At 52.9% G+C, this 20,270-nt stretch overlaps 1 protein-coding gene across 1 annotated transcript; it reads right to left on the bottom strand.

Annotated features, from left to right (window-relative positions):
* Nucleotides 1-448: 448 nt before the first annotated feature.
* Nucleotides 449-10,750, bottom strand: APCDD1L (APC down-regulated 1 like). The gene is made up of 8 exons (XM_060077973.1): nucleotides 10,588-10,750; nucleotides 10,278-10,446; nucleotides 10,113-10,219; nucleotides 9,581-9,999; nucleotides 9,427-9,466; nucleotides 9,156-9,294; nucleotides 5,879-6,431; nucleotides 449-1,219 (listed from the first exon to the last, which is right to left on the bottom strand). The coding sequence occupies exons 1-8, from the start codon at nucleotides 10,748-10,750 to the stop codon at nucleotides 449-451; spliced, it is 2,361 nt and encodes a 786-aa protein (XP_059933956.1).
* Nucleotides 10,751-20,270: the final 9,520 nt, after the last annotated feature.

Here is a 20,270-nt window from a genome sequence, read left to right as displayed (position 1 = left end):
GTATTGCTCAATTCAAATTAATAATCTTTAAACAACAACCCACAGACTCAGCAGAGCAGTGGCAGCACGCGCGTGCAGAACCGTGTTTCCATTTCACTGAATCTCAAGGGCTCGGGGAGGGAACTGGGGTGCCGTCGGGCAGGGAAGTGGGTGTGGTCCACTCCCCGGCGCTGGTCCGCGCGCTGCCCAGGAAAGTTGGGAGTGAGCACTTAGGAACTCGGAGCAATTGACGTTGCTGCGATGCCCGAGTCTGTGGTCGTGATTCGAGTTGCTGGCCATGGTGTCGACTCTGCAGGTGCTGTTGAAACTCAGGTGCTGAGCCACTTAGGACGCAGGCCGGGCTGTGTAGCTGTCCAGGACAGTCACGGGTGGAGGAGTCTGTGCCAGAAGGGAGTCCATGGGGTCGGACGAGTGTCCTGAGGCACCGTCTGGAAGTCAGAGACCAATTTCATAGCCACTGGAAGAAGGCCAGCCCGAGAACCAGAAGCAGTAAGGGGAGAGGGGCCGCTGGGGGACCCAGCCCCCCACCGCTGACGGGCGTCTGCAGCAGAGGCCTGTGCTGCGGAGACCTGGAGAAGCCCCAGGCCACCCTGTCACAGAGCACCAGGGGTGCTTGGTAGGATGTGGGCCTCTTCTCCGGGGTGTCGGGACTGGAGCCGTCAGTGGGCCTTTGTCCGATGAAGAGCAGGCTTTGCCCGAGGGGGCCCTCCTCCATCTTGAAGAGCTCGTACTCCACGTGGGGGAGCCTGATGCCCAGCGGCAGGCACCCGTTGGTGGCTGTGACATCCCGCTCGGCTCCCAGGTACCAGGCCCCCGGGCCGCCACAGCTGCTCGGCTCGGAGAAGTTGAGCATGGCCGTGGTGACCCGGTCCATGGGGGTGACGCGGGCTCGCGTGACCTGGAACACCAGCTCGGTGCCGCCACGAACCTTGGCAGACGGCGTGCCCTTGGTGTAGCGGCCGGCTGCGTAAACGGTGAAGGTGGGCTGCCGGCAGGTGGGGTCCGAGAAGTGGCGGTAATACCCTTCCCAGGAGCGGTTGTGCCCGTGGAAGGTGAAGAACCTGGTGAGGAAGAGCACGGCAGGGCGCACCTCGCACCCAGGGCTGACCCAGCGGCCGCCCAGACGCAGGGGCAGGGCCGCCCGGCGGGGCAGCACGGGCGGGTGGTGCTCGTCGGAGCGGGCGATGAGGCTGCAAGCCGGGCAGGGGCGGGCGTGGTGCTGGCAGAGACAAAGGGAAGGCGGTGACTTCCGAGGCGGGGAGGTCAGGGTGCACCTGCGGCGGGCTGGCTCGGGGTCCCGCCCCCGGCCGCCCGTCACCCCTTCACTCCCCCCCTGCAGCCCGGACGGTCACTTCACTCTTCGTGGACCTCAGGCGGCTCCTCCATCCTCTGGGCCTTTGCACCTGCTGCTGCTTCTACCCGGAACTACCCCCGGCACGTAGCCTGGCCGCCTCCTTCCCGACCTCTCAGTCTCAGCTCAGAGGCCCTAGAGAGACCTTTTCCGACCACCCCTTGTATGGTGGGCCTCAGCCCCTTGTAGCGCTCAGGGACGTGTCACACCCTATTTCCTCTGCTCTCCACTCCTCCCCCTTCACTGGAGAGTAAGCTCCAGGAAGCCCAGGCTGTCTCTCTGTGGCCACTCCATCCCCAGGGCCTAGCACAGTACCTGCTCGCAGCGGGTGTATTGGGCAAACGAAGGAAGGAGAGATGGATGGAACTTGTGTCCTGGGATTTGAAAGAAGTTGTCTTTTCCCACACCCGGCCTGCTTGGTCCCGAAATTCGACCGTTAATGTTTACTGTCTTTCTCCTGCCTGTTGTTACTTCCCCCACCCCCCAACTCATTCTTTTTTAGGTGCTTCGTAAGGGCCAGGAGCTGTGCTGAGCACTTTTCATGAACTGTTACCTTACAGCCACTAAAACTCTCATGCCCTTGGAACCCCTTGCTGAGCGTCTGTGCTGAGGCGTGTCTGAAAAGTTGCAAACAGATTTGGCACAAAGATGTTCATGTTTGTGTTATTTATAACTGGAAGCCCAGCCCCCTCTGCGTTGTCAGGTGCGGCCACAGTCCTCCGTTGCCCGAGGCTGTTTTCCTCTTGCTTTGGCCTTATTTACAGTTGCCCCTGTCTTATAAATTCTCATGAGCTGGGTTTACAGTAAAACACGTCAACAGGAAGCAGATGCTAAACCAAATTGCGTGGGAGTAGTCCGTCTGCATTCTGGAGTGAAAAAGCTCAGTCCAGGCCAAAAAGAAACCAGATGCAGACTTTTTTTTTTTTTTTTTTTAAGGGAGCTGCTGCCCAGAATTTAGTTCAGAGCATCCTTCTGAGAGGTAAATGTCCTGGAACAGCCACTTGTCAAAGCAAGCATCCCCAGCTTTTGTAGTTCCAGAAGGACACCCAGGGCCATGGGTGCACACAGGACAGGGAAGGGGAAAGGCATCTTGAAGCCCCAGCTGGCAAAACAGCTCCAATTTTTTTTGTTCAAAAAACAAAAGATTTCCACAGATTGCTGCTGGATGAGTTTCATGCCAAACAAGGGGGCATTTGGGAGTTCTAGTTTAGAAAGAAAATATTGGATGATTGAGAACAGACTTTTTTTTTTTTTTCTATTTTGGATTGCTACATTATAAGCTCTTCTTATTTATTTCTATGGTGAACCTAAAGTTGCCATTTTTCCCATAATACAGAAAACGATATTAGTTTTGGTTTGGGGGATTTTGACCCAGAGGACTAGAAGGCACTTGGAAATGCTAATAAATGGCTACAGAAACGTTTGTGACAGAAAGAAGCAAGAAAGCCGGGTAGTTAGCTGGAGTGCAGGTAATTGGAATGCTGGCTGGTAAGAGTCTCTAATTTAGGCATTTTAACCCACATTCCAACTGTTGTTACACTAATGTGTATTGACAGGACATAGTTCATTACATCAAAATAATCTCAGGGCTGCCTTTCTCCCTCAAAAGATATCTTTTGGGGCTTCCCTGGTGGCGCAGTGGTTGAGAGTCCGCCTGCCGATGCAGGGGACACGTGTTCGTGCCCCGGTCCGGGAAGATCCCACATGCCACGGAGCGGCTAGGCCCATGAGCCATGGCCGCTGAGCCTGCGCGTCCAGAGCCTGTGCTCCGCAATGGGAGAGGCCACAACAGTGAGAGGCCCGCGTATCGCAAAAAAAAAAAAAAAAAAAAAGAAGATATCTTTTGCAGACAGGACATCTGGGGATGCTGGTTGGTAATTTGGGGCAAACAGTTTTCTGCATGGCAGAAACAAATGGAGAGCTAGCAAGACTTGAAGGTGAGAGAGGGAGAGAGAAAGCATTTCCTTCTCTGATGCTCTGGAAGGGGATGGAAGAAAGTACCTGACTCTATCAAAAACCTTCCAGGCATCGTTGTGCACAGGTCCGGAGTTGCACGTGTTAATAAACAAGGCCCCAGCCAGCAGAATTCACACTTGTGTGCAAGCCAAACTCTTACTGGTTTAAGCCTGTTACATAAAGTTATACCAACAGCACATACAGTTTCTAGTTAACTCCCAGAGGTGACACCAGGCTTAGATGATTTTGGTCGAGCGTTGGCTGATTGATTAGGATTCTATATCCAGGCAATGAATTTGGGGATCAAATTGGTTTTAAATTAATTAACTTCTAAAGATGTTCATGTTTACCATCTGGTTTGGGTTGTGGGCAAGGCTTGGGCTCTGGAGGGCATAAGGTAATGACTGATTCGTTACTTGGGGAGTTTATCTGCAGTGTATCCTTCTGTGAAATTATCTTCCTTTTTCTTTTTTTATGCGGAGGGGGGCGGTTAGTGAGTGAACATTTAATTTAACATCCATACATCTGGCCCTGCTGGCCTTGAATGTTCTGCTTGGCAACTGCATTGCAGGTTGCGTGGGCCACCCTGGCTGGTCAGGCAACAGGAGGGCAGGCGTCTGCAGCCCCAGAGCCTGGCCTGGGGAGACGTGGCACTGTCATCCTCCATGCCCCGGGGTCCGTCCTCTCTGCATTCAGAGCAGTTTGCCCTCCTAACGAGGCGGCAGGTGCCGGTCATCACCCCACCTCCAGTGCCTTCTCCACTCTAAAAGGATGGACGTCAGACCAGCCTAGAACATTGGCTGCCAAAAGGGGAATCGTTTCGAGGTTATGAAGAGAACTCAGGCTGCTTTTCTGATCACAAGGGCTTCATGCTGTGCCTCTTCTCTGCTACCCAGATCTTGGGTTGGGAGGAGGGAGGTGGGAGAAGGAGAGAGAGCAGATGGGCTCAAACCTGGTGCCCCCCCCCACACACACACACTGGGGATGCTTTGACAAGAGGCTGCTCTCGAGGGTGACATGTTGCCGCATCTGGTTTAATTACGTAAGTGTCTAGTATACAGCAGGCACTCAGTACATGCTGAACATGTGAGGGTTGCCTCTGGGCTCAAAGAGCACTTGATACGGATGCCTGAACCCATCCATTCCCCCATCCATCCATCCATTCTCACTTTTGAAAAATATCCCTTGGGTATTTCCTACAGACATTCTTAACCCAGAGTCCTAACCTCGACTTCATTTTTACAAACCTCAACCTAAAATCAAAAGTTTCTTCTAATTGTGAATGTGGGCAACAAACCCCTGTAGCTTCAGTGGAAACTTCTGCTTTGTGGCCGATCTCATATCAACAGTGTTGCAGATACTAGAAACACTGTTTACAACAGGGAGAATAAAGAATTCCCATTCATAGTATCCCCACCTCAGAATGTTTTAAGACTTGGGTAACTCTTTTAATAGAATTGGTTTCTGTTTAAATCCCATGTCTTTTATTTTATGCTTTACAAATATTTTTCTGAGGAGGGGTCCTGGGGTTTCACCAGACTCACTGGAGTGGTCACGAGGCCCTAGCCTTGCCCACCAGGCTCTGTGCTATGTGCCAGGAGAACTTTACATACATAAAGTTGAGTTTCTTTTTGCCCGTGTGCTCATCGGACGAAAAGGGGCTATTAGATCTTCCCCAAATCAGGAGAGTATGTTTGTGATGTCTTTAAGTTAAAGTCTAGGTAAATTGACTTACGTGAGATTCACTTTGGGGTGGGCACATCTCAAAGAGAGGGCATCTCCCTTTAGACTGCAGCCTCCTGCCCAGAGGGTGGTCCATGGACCACCTGGGAGCTTGTTAGAAATGCAAAATCCCAGGCCAGACCCGCGAACTTGACTGTGCTTTCTAAGAAGATGCCCAGGTGCCGGCATCTTGAGAACAGTCAGAGTCTGAGAAAGCGCCGCTCCGCCTGATGTTAGCATGACGGGGAGCACTCAGTGCGGCTGGCTGCAGGGTAACAGTGGGTCCACGTGGAGCTTTCCAGAGGGGCCTTCGAGGGCTGTGCGGCCGCCTGGCAGAGCTCTGGAGGAGCTGCCCCCCTAGTTCATTCACCAACATTTACTGGCCCAGCCCGTGTGCCAGCCCCTGGGCCAGTTGTGGGGACACGGAGGGGCACAGGGACCCCCCCCCCCACGGGTGCTATTGGGAGAAGGCGGTCAGCCAGTAAACAAACAGTGCAGCCCAGAGTGTGCCGAGTGCTGGGAACCGTGCAGAGTGGGGATGGGAGGGAACATCTGAGCCGGGAACTGAAGGAGGGAGGACCTGCCCGTGCATAGCAGGGGCAGGAAGGGACCCTGCCGGGTCCACGAGGAGGATGTCAGGAGGACCACACTCCAGAAGACTCCCCAGGAGTCCTTCTGTCCAGACCTGAGAAAAGATGTCTCGAGCAGAGGGAAGAGCGTGTGCAAAGGTCCTGCGGCAAGCAGACCAGTGCGGGTGGTGGTGGGGAGGGGGTCTGTGCAGAGAGGGCCCTAGGCAGGGGCAGATCCCACAAGCTCTCAGGGCTCGCCCTCCCGGGGCCCCTGACTCACCAGGGCGCTCTGCAGCGGGCGCTGGTAGCCGGTGGGCCGGTAGTGCCACCGCTCGGCCCGGTCGGTGTGGATGTCCCCCAGGTAGAGCTCCTCCACCAGCCGGGGCGCGTCCTGGGGCTCGGGCTGCAGGCGGCGCTGCACGCGGACCAGGCTGAGCTCGTGCATGGTGAAGCCCAGGGCGGCCGCGCAGTCCCGCTCAGCCCCGGCGCCCAGAAGCTCGTACAGGGCCCCCGGCAGCCAGGCCTGGGCGGCGGGCAGGCGGCGCGCGCAGGCCTGGCCGGCCCGGCTCTGGTCCAGGCGCCCGGCCACGTCGAGCAGGGCGCGGCGGCTGTGGAAGACGACGCCCACCTTGTGCAGGTGGTAGTCGGCCTCGGTGGCGCCCCGGGTGACCCAGGAGGCCCGGCGCAGGCGCACCTTGCCCTTGATGAGCAGTGAGTGGGCGGGCTCCCGGCACGAGGGGTCCCTGTAGTAGAACTGGTAGGCGCGGAAGAGGCGGTTGGGATAGAAGGTGTAGGAGCGGGTGAGGAACTCGGGTCCCGGGCGCACCTCGCAGCTGCGGGGGCAGAGGGGGATTGGGCAGAGCAATGAGTCCCCCAGCCTCGCTCCGGGAGCCCCTCCTACAGCCTCTGCTTCAGGCCTCAGCGCAGGGCTGGGAGCGTGCAGCCTCAGTTTCCCACTTTGGGGGCTGGGGGCCTCCCACTCCTGCCTTGTGGCCTCAGCAGAAGCTGTCCTTCCACGCCATCCCAAATGCCTTTTTCACCGGACATCCCCCGTCCTGGCCCGGCTCCCCGTGGGTCCCGTGGATCCCCCTTGGCCCAAGAAACACACAGGCTTCGCAGCAGAGGACCCGGGTTCAAATCCCATTTCTGTCCGTCCTGAGGATTGTGAGCCTGGATAACGCCTGGCTCCTTCCTCTGGGACTCGGAGGCCCTGGATCCACAGTCAGGGTTTCGAGGAAGCAGCCAGTGGTGGCACCTGGGAGGAGCTTAAGAAACGGGGGCTCCTTCGCACCATTTGGGGAGCCCTGTGCTCTGAGCTCCTGGCGGCAGGGTCCTGCCTGTTCTCTCCCCGTTGGATTCCTGGCACCTGGTCCAGGGCCTGGCACACACTGGACCCCCCCAAACCCTGGTCCTCGCTGAGTGAATCGTGAATGATGGGTGCTTACATTGTCACCCCCCTGGCTAAGCTGACAGGCCCCCTGCCACCACATTTCACCCACATCTGTGACAGGCTTGTTGATCTAAACCAGCGAACTTTTCCAGTGAAGGGTCAGATAATAAGTATTTCTGTCTTTGTGGCAGTTACTCAAGATCGTGGTTCTGGAGCTAAAGTAGCCAGAGACAGTATGTACATGGTGGGCGTGGTTGTGTGCCAATACAATTTTATTTGCAAAGCCAGGCGTCAGGCTGGCCCTGACCCCCGAGCCCTATTCTGCTGGTGATGAAACCATGACTCCTAGACCCCCAGTCACACCCTGGCTTGGGGTGGATGGTGGACAAGTTCCCGGGGGAAAAGAGCAGGCAGGTACCCCCTGCACAATGTTAGCTAACCAGGTGCCACCTGTACTGTTATTTTCTCAAAATGTTTCATACCAGCGCTGCTGGAGCAGGAGAAATATGTTCTCGCTCACCCTTTTCTTTCAGTCTTTCTGGTTATATTAAGGAGAGAGTCTCGGTTGGAGTTCATGTGTCTTTAACACCAATCTCCCTTTTCTCCCAAAGTGAACAGACTCAGGGCCTTAGGCAGGCAGCGAATCAGGTGAAAATTTAATGATGTTGTTTTGTTTTCATTGACTTTCTTTTTATGGTTACCTCCTATTTATGGCAAGTGGTGCAGCTCCCCATAGCCACAGTGATGTTACACTTCCTTTAAAAATCATCATAGCGCTGTAAATGTGTACAGTATACCAATTATCCCCCAATAAAGCTGTAAAAATGCATGAATATATTTACACCAACAAAAGCAAGTTGGTTTAAAGAAAAATCGTAAGGAAATACCAGTACAGGCAGTGGTTAAAAATGGAGAGAGGTGACTCACATACCCGAGGGTGGGAAGATTTGCCCAAAGGAACGCAGCCGGTCACACCAGACAGCTCGGTGGTTCCCAGACTCTGGGTCTCTCCCTGCACTACTCCCAGAAAACAGCAAAGCCTGTCTGAAGGGTACAATGGGGGACTTTCTAGGAAGAAAATATTAGAAGTTTCTAGAACTCTCTGGAATGCTGTTGTCTTGGGGCAGGAACAGCCTGCAGCCAGTCCCCGTCCTCCTCGTGTCTCAGTTCTGTCTCAGAGTGGCCCCGGCCAGTGGTACCTGAGCCCCACCTGGCCTGTGGGGTCGAGGAAGGGGCAGAGGCTGGGAATGCATCCAGGGCATCTTTGCAGGACTCAAGTCCCTTCCTCCCCCAGTGCGCTAGCAGAGGTTTGGCAGCTGGATTTTTCCCTGACCTCGGGAGGTGTGTGGAGGACATGGAAAGTCCAGTCCCTGACCCCAGGATGGGACTGGCCCAAGGGGCTGGCCGGGGAGGAGGGGATGTACTAGGTGTGGAGGAGGACACTGCCTTCCTTCTCCCTGACCCTGGGAGGGAGGACCCCGCTGGCTGCCCCGCAGATGAGGGCAGAGCACAAAGCCTATCGCCCCAGAGCAGCACTGGGGCCTCTGAAAGGTCAGGTGAGCCTGTCAGGTTAGAAGGAGAATTCGATGGGCAGGCAGGACCCCTGGGCCCTCTCTGGCCTACTCCTTCCGGCCTCAGGACCTTTGCACCAGCTGCTGCCTCTGCCTGGTTCTGCCCCTGGCTCCCTGGATGGCTGACTCCTTCCTCCTTTCAGATCTCGACTGAATGTCACCATCTCCGAGAAGCCTTCTGTGACCGCCCTCCAAAGAGCCCTCCCAGGCCACTCACTCTCACATCCTCCATTTTATGTCTTTCACCATCTCAAGTTTATGTCCCTCATTTCTGTGTTTAGGGCTCGTCTCCACCGCAGCTCCCCCTGCACCCAACTCATAGTACCTCCTCAATAAGTGTTTGCACAGCAGGTGCTCAGTGTGTGGAACAAGTGCATTTCATCCAGTTGCTGTCTGTGGCTGGGGCAGGATGCCCGACACAGTCCCGACCTGCCAGGCTCACTCTGGGGAGGGTGACAGCAAGCACGTGCTTGGCAGGCCTCTGGACAGTTGCACAAATTGTGCCCGTTTCACAGATATGGGACACTGAGGCTCAGGGTGGCTGAAGCCTCCAAGCCCAGGGGCCTGTGGTCAGCGTGACCTCAGCAGAGTCTTACCCAGTGGAGATCCAGGGCCCGTCCAGGCGTGGGGGCAGCAGTGCGGTGACGGGCGCTCTGCTGGGCAGGAGCTGCTGGCAGTGTGGTCCCCAGTGCAGGCGGCTACCCTCTGCCATCCCGGCTGCCTCTGCAGTGTGGGCTGCAAAGCAGACGGACCCGGGTCAGCGATCCCAGCACACCCTGGTTCTTCAGCTGCCCGGCCAGCAATGGGCTCCCCAGATCGGGGCGCCTCGAGTCAGCCTCGGGACTCCTCTGCCTTCTGCGCGCCTGCCTGCCGTGGCCGAGTGCCGCCAGGCAGTCGCGGACGGGCCCTGCACCCGGGACGGGAAGCAGCCTGGACTCAGCGGGGCCGGACGGTGGGACTTCCACCCCCTCCCACCAGGAGCCCGGGCTCTGCTTGACCTCTGCCCCTGGAGCGGCCAGACCTGTGCCCGCCACTCATGGCCACTCCCTTCGTGGTCCCTCAGTGGTGCCAGGCCCGGGTGTCCTCCATCCCCTCGGGTGGGCCCTGGCCGGCGCCGGCTCGCCATGGTGCTCACTCGGGGTGCGTGTGGTGGGGTCAGGCTGAGGCGTGAGGCCCGCAGCGGGGCCAGGGGCGGGCTCGGAGGCCTCAGGGAGGAGGCTGTGAGCAGTGGGGCCGGCCCGGGGTCCCCGCCCTCTCCAGACGGGCTCGGCTGGTGGAGACAAGCCAGGCCTGGCCGTGGGATCTTCACTTCTAGGAGCAGCTCAGAGGTGAGACCACCAGGGCCTCCAGCTGCCAAAGAGCAGCAGTTCCCCTGGAAACTGTCATCCCTGCTCAGAGGGTCGGGCTTGACGCAGCCCAGATGGCGGGAGGTGTGGGAAGCTTGGCGAAGAGCAGCATCCAGATGTTACAGCGACCGGCTGTGCTCAGGGGCGGCCGCCTTGACCCGCCGGCCCTGCGCCTGCAACAGGCCTTCCCAGGGCGCTTCTTCCCACCACGCCTGTGGCTGAAGTGGGTCGGGGGGCGCGGGGGCCTGGCGGAGATGGCGGGCAGCTGGAGAGACCTGCTGGGCCGGTCCAGGAGGCCCAGGAGGGCGTGTGGGCTGAGTGAGGAGTGAATGCATGGTGTACCCTGCTGCCCACCCCCCAGCACACAGTCACGTGGTCCTGGCGGGGTCAGGCAGGGCCGTTCGGCCAGGGAGGCTGAGGTCCCCGCCCGCCCCTTCGAAGCCGTCTGACGGGGCCCGTGGCCCCCAAGCTCTCTGCCCCCCTCGGCCTCTCACAGTGGATTCCTCACTTTCCTGGAGGTCTGGGGTCTCACCGGGAGACGCTAGGGGTCCCCAGGGACCAGCTGAGAAAACTGGAGTGACACCGACGGGGACCACAATGTGGCATCAGTGGCTCCTGTTCACTCAGGGCCGGCTCCGTGCATTTTTATTATATTTTCTTAGATTTGTATACGTTAGCCCACCGTTGCAACGACCCCAGGAGATGGGGTTGGCATCCGCTGCCTCTGATGGGTAGAGCCACGGGCTGGGCGACCCGGGCTTAGCTGGCCTAGGGCCCAGGCTGCCCCCGGTGACGGAGCCAGGCTTCGAGCCAGGCCATCGGCTCTGGCCTGACAGCTTAACCATGGCTCCTTCTGCGTTGCAGGCCGGGGGAGGGGCTGAATGAGGGAATGAGTACAGATCCTGTGTAGCACTGGGTCCCTGTATATTCCTGCTGTGTCCTACACCTGATTTACAGGCTTTAAACAGCCAAATAAGAGAGAGGAAAATAAACAACCAATGTACCAGGGCTGTGGTGTCCCCATGGACAGTGGGCACTTGGGCTGCCCCAAAGGCTCTCAGGGCCATTCCGCAGTGAGTCCACGCCAAGGGGAGTCTTGAAAGAGTGGTTCTGTGTTAACTCAGGCACATCTAGCCTTTTGGGATCAGAGCCAGGTTGTTGGGGTGGATGGGTGGGCATCCACGTTGGGCCAAACGCCCAGCATGGCCCCGTCGGGAGTCCTGAGCTGGGACATACATGCATCCGTGTCCACGGCTTACGCCTTCTTGTGCTCCTGAAATCCACTCCACCCGGACCCTCTGGGTCCCCTGCATCCAATTCTGTGGGTTAATTTGAACATCACTGGTTGTCAGTGAAGCTTGACAATGCAAGTGTTGATTTGGGGAATGGATGGGAGCAAAGGGAAGAAAAAGGTCAAAAGGGTGTGGGTGTTATTTGCCTGGTAGGAAAATCAAGCTTATGTCTCAGAGCAAAACTGTGAACTGGCCCCGAATATGACATTGGCGCTGTTTCCACAAAGCTTGATTTCTTGAGGAAATGTTTTCTGTTCAAAAGGAAACGAGCCTCTCCCCCAGGTACTCCCTCTGAAGGCACCTCGAAGAGATGTCGCCTTCACGATGTTATATTTTGACACGAATCCTGAGATAGTATGTTCCCGCTAAGTGTGTTTTAGTTTGTCTTGCTTTTCTGTGAGAAATTGGGATTTAATTAAGTCAGGAGACAAGCAGATACGGTGAAATCTCACCATATTCAGAGCATGTACATGCAAAACACAAAACACAACTGGAGCCCTTCTTTGTAAAAACCCGAGTGGAGCGTGACACTGCCTCTCGGCTGAAGCTTCAACTTCAAGGTTGCAAAAATGAAACCAACCGATTAGAAATGAACACATGAAATGTTTCCAGTCCCACCTTTGGAGGTAGCTTATAGATTTTCTTTCCTTTCTCTCCCTCTTTTCTCCCCTAGAAAAGTCTGAGCTCAGGGAACCACAACTGAAAGCAGATGGTGCCGTGGGCCGGCTTGCACAACTTTTCCTGGGGACCTGATAGACTGAGTTAAATGCGTGGGCCAAATTGATTTTTATCAACCATGGATTTTTAATTAACAGTGGTGTCCACTTACTGCCATCCATTATTTACTGTTTACCCACTAATTAAAAATTATGCTGCTTTTGCACTCATAAGAGCAGGACATTTGAAATTAGATCGCATCGTTCAAATTACCTGCAGAATTAAATCCAGAGCGTCAAATTGCTCAGACCAGGCTACTGGGGTTTAAAATATGATCTGCTCCAGCCTGTTGTATGATCATGAGTCAGAATGCCAGGAGCAGGCTACGTGGCAAACATCGTGTGGAACCTGCCTGGGGTCTTAGGGGAGAGGGAGACCTTGGAGTCTGTCTTGAGTGGAGGTCGTCTCACCCAGGAATCCCAGGGAAGGAAGCCTGTCAGTGCACTGATGGAGTGCTTCCAGGTGCCAGCCATACCTATGGACCAGCAGGTGTCATCTGCACAACTGCCCATGGTCCAGGTTCAGTCAGTGCCCCCATTTTGCAGATGAAGAAACTGAGGTTCAGAGAGTGGAGAGACTTGGCCACCCTACCCCAGGCAGATGCTTCTTATCCAATTAACAAATAAAATATGGTAAAATACACCTAACATAAAAGTCACCATTTTAACCATTTTAAAGCATACAATTAACATTCGGTGGCATTTAAGATGTTCACCAGGCCATGCAAACATCAGCTCTGTCTAGTTCCAGAATTTTCATCACCCCGAAAGGAAACTCTGTACCCATTAGCAGTCAGTCTCCACGCCTCTCTCCTCTCAAACCCTAGCAGCCATAATCTGCTTTCTGTCTCTATGGATTTGCCTATCCTGGATATTTTGTATAAGTGGAATAAAAAATATCTGCCCTTTTCTTATCTACTTCCCTTTTCTTATCTACTGTTCACAACACTTCTATTAGATGGACGTGATTATCTTCATTTTCCAGATGAAAAATGGAGCCTTGGGAGAAGATTTACACCCAGGTCCACCATCCGTGTTTTCTTCAAAGAACGTGAAAAGCATAGGTCTAAATCCATGGTGGGGGGTGGGAGGGGTGGAGGAAAGACATGGGGTTTGTAGCCAGAGCAGATGGAGAAATAATCAGGTCTTTAGATACCTTTCTTTTACAGGCAAAAAGCAAAAGAAAAGCACTGTTTTTTGTTTTCCGCCCCCCCATCCTAATTGGCTTGTTCTGAGGCTCTGGGAGGTGTGCCAGGTGATTTAGGTGCAGTGGTGAGCATTTCTCATTCCAGCGGTTATGCATCAATTTTAGAGGGTGTTAAAAAGCAGCTGCAGTTACCGTAGCAAAATTGTGCTTTCACAGCCCACATTGCCAAGGACAAGACTGAGTTTTAAAAGGGGCTTGGTCTGAACTGGATTTTAAAAAATTAAGTAATACTTTAAGTAAATAATATTTAATAAGTAATGATTTAATAAGTAAATGGTCAGTAGCCTGAGGGGGGTGCACAGAACGAAGAGGGAGAGACGGAGGTTAACCCATCACTTCCCCTCATGGCTGTGCGTTCTGGAGCCACCACCACAAAGGACAGCAAACTGGGGGACCGAAAACAGCAGGACGTTATCCTCTCACAGTCTGGAGACCAGAAGTCTGAAATCAAGGGGTGGGCAGGGCCGCGTTCTCTCCTGAGACTCTGGGGGAGGGTCCTTCCTGCCTCTCCCAGGTTCTGGGGGTTCCAAGCATCCTTGGTTTATAGCTGCATCCCTTCAATCTCTGCCTCTGTCGTCACAGGGCCGTCTTTCTTCTCTGTGTGTCTGCAGCTCTGTACCCAAAGCTCCCTCTCTTTCTCTTATAAAAACACCAGTCACTGGGTTCAGGCCCACCCTGGTCCGATACGACCGCATCTACATCTGTAAAGACCTTATTTCCAAATACGGTCACATACACAGGTACCAGGGGTTAGGCTCTGAACATAGCTTTCTGGGGACGCAATTCAATTCACAACCGACACCAAGGGCCACCCAGGTCTCCCAGCACCCTAACTCTGTCCATCTACTCCTCCCCGACACGAACCCTGCATGGCTGTTACATGCCTTTGTAAAGCGGCACATGATGGCCGGAGTTCCTGTTCTCTCGGGGAGGCTGGCATTAATCAAGTAGTCCCACTATGGATTATAATTTCAAAGAATCGTTAAGTGTCTCAAAGGAAATATACACAATGGCCAAAAACTTCCTAACACACTTGGAGTAACATTCCACGCTTTTCCTTATGATCTCCAGGGCCCTTCAACATCGGTTGTCTTCCTGTCTTTCCAGGGCCATACATCAGATCCGCCCCATAGTTCTCTATTGTGTGTTCCTAGGGATGAATAGCAAACTTTCCTGCCTCAGGGCTGTTGCAATGCTGTTCCTCGGCCAGAGCACCTCTCCCTCTGCTTTGAGCTGGGTGCTTCCCACTCACTGGGGTCTCAGCATAATCGGTGTTTCCTGGCAGGCAGGCTGACATCAAACATTCCCTTCTGCTATTTTCCCCTTCCCATCTCTTGCGGTATGCAGCCTCTCACTGTTGTGGCCTCTCACGTTGAGGAGCACAGGCTCCGGACGTGCAGGCTCAGCGGCCATGGCTCACGGGCCCAGCCGCTCCGCGGCATGTGGGATCTTCCCGGACGGGGGCACGAACCCGTGTCCCCTGCATCGGCAGGTGGACTCTCAACCACTGCGCCACCAGGGAAGCCCCTTGCTGTTTTTTATTTACTTTTATTTTTTGACTTTTCAAGTTGATATCATTTCAGACCTACAGAAATTTTGCCAAAGCAGTAGAAAGAGCTCTAGTATACCTGGTTTCCCCAGAGGTTAACACCTTGCAAAGATATATAGTACAATGATCAAAACCAGGAAATTAACACCGATCCCATGTTAGAATTAGTCTACAAATCCTATACAGATTTCACCACTTGTCCCAGTAATGTCTCCTTTCTGGTCCAGGATCCAATCCAGGATCACACATCACACTTAGTTGTCACGTCTCTTTAGCATCCTTCAATCAGAGATGCTTCTTTGGTTTATGTCTTTCACAACCTTGACACTTTTGAAGAGTACTGGCCAATTATTTTGAAGTGTGTTCTTCGGTTTGGGGTTTTCCGATGTTTATTCATGATTTTATTCAGCTTGGGCAGTTTTGGCAGGAACCCCAAGGAAGCAATGTTGTGCCCCTCTCAGTCATTGCTTCAGGAGGTACTGAGATGTCCATTTGTCCCAACGCTGGTGACGTTAACTTTGACCACTTGCTTAAAGAGGTGTCTGCCAGGTTTCTCCACTGTTAAATTACTCCTTTCCTCTTTGTAATTAATAATTATCTTAGGGCCTCCCTGGTGGCGCAGTGGTTAAGAGTCCGCCTGCCGATGCAGGGGATACGGGTTCGTGCCCCGGTCTGGGAGGATCCCATATGCCGCGGAGCGGCTGGGCCCGTGAGCCATGGCCGCTGGGCCTGCGCATCCGGAGCCTGTGCTCCGCAACGGGAGAGGCCACAACAGTGAGAGGCCCACATACCGCAAAAAGAAAAAAAAAAATAATAATAATTATCTTATGGGGATATACTTAGAGCTCATGCAAATATCTTGTTTTCCATTATACTCCCCCCACTAATTTTAGCATCTATTGATGACCATTGACGATCCTTACTTACAACAGTTATCACTGTGGTGTTTCCCAAATGGTCATCTTCTAGTTCTGTCATTCTTTCTGGATTTATTTTTTATTGTTTTATCTATAACTTTCTGGATTTATTGATTGGAATTGTGCTGTAATAAGGAAGCACTGTCCCTTCTCCCTGTTTATCTCTTTATTCAATTATTATTTGTCTTAGTATGAACTCAGGGATATTTATTTTATAGGTTACAATCCATTGCTGTCATTATTTACTTTGTGGCTCAAATTGTCCCTGATTTGGCCATTGGGAGCTCCATCGACTTAGCTCCTGGGTCCTTTTTACATGCACTTGTCTTTTTTTTTTTTTTTTTTTTTTTTTTTTTGAGCATGTCCTCATTTTCTGGCACTAGAAGATCTTCCAGGCTCATTTTGTACTTTTCCTGACCCAGCCCTGGAGTCAGCCATTTCTCCAAGGAGTCCTTGTTCCTTTTATTGGAGAATAGTATTTAGAAACCAAGATGTAGGTGCCGGGTGCTCACTGCTACTGAGGTGTCACCCCAGGTGCCTCAACTTCTTTCTTCCTTCCTCTCTTCCTTCTTTCCTTCCTTCCCTCTTTTCTTTCTATCTTCCTTCCTTCATTTCCCCTTTTCTTCTTCCTTTCCTTTCCTTTTCCTTTCTCTCCTTTCCTTTCCTTTCCACGAGGACAGGCCCTTATCTCTTCTGCTCCCTGCTGATTCCCAGCCCCTAGCACAGTGCCTGATGGATGCTAAATAAATATTTGTTGTGTCAGTACATGGACAGCACTTAGAACAACACCTTCACATAGTCAACACTCAATAAGTGCTAGTTGTGATTGCTACTTTTAGTTGAATGGATGAATGAAAGACGTGCTCCGTAAGACCAATGCACATTCCTTGTTGACATTTCTCCCACCCCCTTGAAGTTTCTCCTCCTAAAAATTGGCTGGTGATTTCCATCATGTGTGTGGCTGTTAGAGTCAGGCTTGAAATGGAAGTGGAGAAAGAGAAGGCTTACAGCTGCTGGGATCACTAAGAATCTGGCTGAGGGTGAAAGGGTAGTCAGTAAGGGAGTTCCCAGCAGGCTGGGGACCCTGATTGATCCAAGCAGGTAGAGAGGAAAGAGAAGTAGACAAAGGGAGATTTAAGTCTGAGCATCAAGTCCTGCTGAGAGTTTTGAGGATGGGCCAGATCTGGCATAGGAACCTGATGCTGGGTCCTTGGCTTTATAGACTTTTTGACCCTTGGGACCTGCCCCAGCCAAACCAGGACCCTGATATGGTTCTGCACCCCCAAGGAAGGCTCCATCTAGCTCCATGGCACTGTTCAGTAAACAGAGACTGAGTCACGCATTAAAAAGGCTAAAAAGTAGCAGGTGAAATTAATTTTAACGATATTTTATCCAGCCCCTAATAGTATATGTAATACATTCAACATGTATAAATTTAACGTGTAATAGATATGAAAACTAGTAATGAGATATTTTATATGCCTTTTCAAATACAAGTCTTCGAAATCGGGCATATATTTACACTCACAGCACAACTCAGTTTAGATGGGTCACATTTCAGGGCCTCAGGGGCCATATGTGGCTGGCGGCTGCTGTCTTGGAAGCATAGCTCCAGCTCAGGAATGGGATGTGTGTGTCAAATTTCGCTGCATCAGAGGTTTCAAGCTGTTTTCTGAAGCCCACAGGTGTTTTTTTCAGGAGAGAAGGGGAGACCCAGTGAGTGGGGCTCTGGCCTCCCGCCTTATGCTTCAGCCCTTGCAGCCTCCGCCATTTGCTCTGGTTTATGTAGTGGGAGGCTAATTAAGATCTGCTTTGAGAAAAGGGTTCTCTTGCTTAAAAAAAGAGAAAAGTCTGAAACCCTCTGGATTATTTCAAAATCCTTAGCTTGAGGTAATTCACCTAGAATGTTTGTACTTGGAAGCTTATGCACATTTAAATAAAAACCCCCACCCAAAAAATAACCTCTCTTGATTAGAGGCGGCCGCCTTTCACGAATCAAGATGGGCTGGTGTGCAACAGCACACAGAGAATGTTTCGCCAACAAGCTTCAGAAACCGGCTGTTGAAATGGCAGCTGTCACTGTGTTGCTACAGCAAAAGATGTGCTTTCCAATGAAGCCATTGCACAAAAGGCACGCAGAGTCTCTGTTTAAACTCCCCGGAGAGGGTTACAGATTGGCACACTATGACAGTACCAGCAAATCACAGAAATATGAAGACAAACTTTGAATTCTAAGGAGCCTGAACTTCCCCGCTGGTGTGGATGGCTGGCCTTCACATTCCTCATATGTCCCTCATTTGGCCATAACTGAATCTCATTAACCATCTAATCTGAGAGTCTTTGCCTTCAAGGCTGGGGCGTGGGCGTGAGGCAGGATGGACTTTGCATTCTTGGGAAACTCAGAAATGGTGTGCTCTAGAAAAAAGTGCACACCACCTCCCAGCCCAGCAGCATCCCAGGACTGTGACACGTGCCCTCTTTTGCTTGGTGAGCTCAGAGTTTAAAGTTGCCCAGAGGAATTCTGGAAGGACCACGTGCCCGGAAAAACAGATTCTGAGCCGTTGAGGCGCAGGAGGGCCTCAGACTCGGATGTCAGTGTGTTGAAAGGCTACTGAAGGGACATAGCTTGGTTTGTCACTGTTTCCCCCGTTCTGGGTTAAAAGTCCCAGCTTGGGCTGGACCAGGGGGGTCGGTGGAAAAGGTGGACCTAATTGGTGCCACTTGGAGAAGGGGACTGTTTTATGTTTGTGTTTCCAAAATTGAAAACATTTTGTCAAGGGGAGTGGCTGACCGTGTAGCTATCTCCCCGTGGCGTGGCGGCCTGTGTTGAGCATTTCCTGATAATGGACGTGGAAACGCACAGCTCACGGGATGGGAAAGGAATGGGGGTTTGGAGGACAAAGTCCAGCCCACCAGGCCTGGCTCATCAGCCAGTTTTTGTTTGTTTGTTTGTTTAGGATTGTTCCAGTACCAAAACCGTTCACATCAAAACTCCCTCAGCCCCGTGATACTACTAATTATTCCTCGCTCTGGCTGGGGCTTCCACCCAGATGAAAACTGGAAAATTCCAGCCAAAGCCCAGCTGTTTCCAAATAGCCACATCAGGGTGATTGATGGAGGTGTTTCCCTTTTCACCCAGATGCTCTGGTGTCTTGGAGACAAGGCCTCCTTCCCTCAGCTTTAGAGCCTGTGTTCCCAGATCTGCATGTTGGCCCCTTAGATGTTCCTAATTTATACCAAATTTGGTCAGGGCTCTCCGTGGATACCAGCGTTCAGCCCTGTGCTTTGAGGGGTGCGGCGAGGGGGAGCTGGGGCCTGGAGAGATAGAATGTGAGATCTCTCCGGGCTTCTGGACCTGGCTCGGCCTCGCGGAACATTCTGGTGCCTGCCCTGAGGGATGTAGTTACAAGTCAGTGTTTGCTAAACAGAACGTGTGTCTAGAAGTCTCCCGTTGGACTGAATCCTTCTCCGCTCTCTTGGCAGAAGACTGAAGCTCCCATTGTTCTACAGAACAGGAATTTGGCAGAGGTAATCACAAGGTTTTGACACATTCAATAAGAAAGAAGACGTTTGTGTAATCGCGGTGAAGACTCCTGGAAAAGGGCGCAGGAGTAGGGAAGTTGGGCCGGCCACTGGAGGAGCTTAACTCTTCATGGGGCCATAGGAACTGGTTCTCCACCAGGTCTTCCCCGGAGGGCCCAAGAGTCTTCTTGTCTCAGAATTATTTAGGCTTCGAAGAGAGCAGGATGGAGCCTATCGGTCTCCATTGGGTGCCTTTGGATCTGAGAGCTGCCCAGAGACGTGGGGGGGGGGGCGGGGGCCCGGGGAGCAGCCCCAGCGTTGGGGGAAGTGCGTCACCTACGGGGCTGTTCTCGGGAGTTTCCACAAGGGGGCCCTCTTGAGCTTTGGCTGGGGCGGTTGGGCGGCCCCGGATGAAACCCGGCACCGCCTCCTCCAGACCCGGCCTCCAGCCGAGGGCCTCCGGGCTCCCTCCGTTCACCTTGGCTTGGGCGAAGAGGGAGCCTCTGGAAGGCCAGCGCCGGGGCGCATGCTTCCTTCCACGTGGGAGGTCTTGGGTTCCGCTTGCACAGAGGACGTATTTGAAGACCGAAGGGCGAGGGTCACGGGCTCCCCTAGCCTCGCCTCCTTTCCTTCTTCTTTCGAAGAAGTTTGCAACGCAGAACAAACACTCCAGTTGGAACCACAAGAAAGGGCATCTGGGAAGCTTCATCAACAGTGAAAGCAAGCATCGTGGCTCCTCGGGAGCCTTTCCCCAAACACGCATCCAGGGGGGCCTTTGGGTCAGCCATGACAGGAGGCACGGAGATTTTTAAATGCGAGAAAATTATTGTCATTTAACAAGTCAATTTTTCTTACACTGTGTTGAGATTAAGTTCGTGGTCTCTTCCATACATTCGAAATAAGGAATTTCCCTAGAGTGCGATTTTGAGGGAAAACCTACATCATGTTTCGAAAAACCCATTTTGTTGCGAGTTACCGGATTTTATTTTAAAAGAAATGGTAATATTTAATTATGGCATTATTTTACTGTCTAGAAAATTAATGTGCTTTTGGAGTTTCGGGAGAAAGGCCGGCTGTAAGTCCAAACCCTATTTTTAAATTACCATACAAATAGAATCCCAAAGACGCAAATATTGGCTTTAGTGTCGCAGACAAGGTACAG

Source organism: Mesoplodon densirostris, chromosome 16, assembly GCF_025265405.1.
Source record: "Mesoplodon densirostris isolate mMesDen1 chromosome 16, mMesDen1 primary haplotype, whole genome shotgun sequence".
Lineage (NCBI taxonomy): Eukaryota > Metazoa > Chordata > Mammalia > Artiodactyla > Ziphiidae > Mesoplodon > Mesoplodon densirostris.
Note: the sequence above shows the minus strand (reverse complement) of the source record. Positions and strands in the feature narration are given on the sequence as shown.